At 56.2% G+C, this 1,280-nt stretch overlaps 1 protein-coding gene across 1 annotated transcript in view; it reads right to left on the reverse strand.

The window, feature by feature from the left end:
* Positions 1-924, reverse strand: part of LOC114073354 (inositol 1,4,5-trisphosphate receptor-interacting protein-like 1) — a 4,962-nt gene extending 4,038 nt beyond the window's left edge. The window contains exons 1-2 of the mRNA XM_027911124.1: positions 918-924; positions 13-625 (exon numbers count right to left, since the gene is read on the reverse strand). Of these exons, the coding sequence (XP_027766925.1) occupies positions 13-622 (610 nt within the window). The 5' untranslated portion in view covers positions 623-625; positions 918-924. The remainder of the gene's footprint in view (positions 1-12; positions 626-917) is intronic.
* Between the last annotated feature and the right edge of the window lie 356 nt (positions 925-1,280).

The raw sequence follows: 1,280 nt of genomic DNA on the forward strand, positions 1-1,280 counted from the left end.
CGGGCAACTGGCCCGAAGTGTCCATCTCCAGATGGAAGGCGTGCCCTGGGGGAGGAGTGAGGGGGACAAGGACACGGTACACAACATCCTCCTCCCGGGTACTCCACCCTTCAAAGGCACTGCCCACCCCGATGGCTCTTTGAGGCACCGGGTGGAAACTGTTGGACAAGATGTGCCCAAAGACAAATATGAAGTTGTCCATCAGGACTCTTGTCACTTCGCAGCCTCTCTTCAGATCCTGAACAGGCCAAGGTATCAGTTGCACTAAAAGCCATTCATTGTCTTCTCTGTCTTCCTCCTGCATCTCCTCGCCCTCGTTGTCTGGCTGGCGACTCCTTCTCCAGCGCAAAAACCACAGTGCCAAGAGAAGGCCTACAACTCCAGCCAGAGCCCAGAAGTTCCGCTGCTGCAAGACAGCCCAGAGCAGGGCAACCCAGGCCCTGACAGTGCGCTCCAGGGTGCTCTGCTCCAGCTCCTGCAGCAGCCGAGTCATCTCCCTGTTCAGGAGTTCGGCACGCAGCTCCATGCGCACACGGGTGGCCTCATCCAGCCCATCACCCGCCAGCTGTGGGTACTGGATGAGGGTTTGCAAAAGCACGAAAAGGAACACTTTGGAAGCCATGGTCTGCAGGAGAGAGAGAAGGAGTTGAGTGTGGATGAAAGGGAGGGAAGGAGCTAAAGGTGAGGGGAGTAGGGATGGGAGGTGCAGGGATGTGAGAGCAGGAAGGAGAGGGCCCCAGGGCAGCTGGTGGGTAGCCAGGTCTGTGCCGCTGCCCCAGGAACAGCAGCACCATTGTATGCCCAAGGTGTTCTGGTGAGGGATTGCCCCTGCATAGAGAGTGAGAACCCATCCCCAGGGACAGAGTTTCTGCCCCGGCCCTCGTGCAGCCCAGCCTCGGCCCTGCGTGTGTACTCACCAATTGTCCAGGCTATACTGGGGCAGCGTTACCTGCTGGGGCCCTCTGGAGCTGCCCCCATTGTGACACGACCCCTGTGATGTCACAAGAGCCCGATCACATCACAGCCAAGCCAGCCCTGCTGGTCATGTCCACTCCAGCTCAGCAATTCTGAGTGGGCCTGCTGTAATGGTTAAGGCTGCCCTGGAGTTAATCTTCTTCCAAGAACTTCCATTTTTCTTTTTTTGCAATTTATTATCATCTGCTCCTCAGTGGCAGTCACATGGAATATCCAGGTTTCAAGGGAGCCTCGAGGATGTTGGAGTCCTACCCCTGACTCCAAACTGGTTGAGTTTAATTAAATCTCTGAATTACAAAGGTTAG

This window comes from Empidonax traillii, unplaced genomic scaffold (assembly GCF_003031625.1).
Source record: "Empidonax traillii isolate 1590-97213 ecotype Southwest subspecies unplaced genomic scaffold, ASM303162v1 scaffold6165:size6433, whole genome shotgun sequence".
Lineage (NCBI taxonomy): Eukaryota > Metazoa > Chordata > Aves > Passeriformes > Tyrannidae > Empidonax > Empidonax traillii.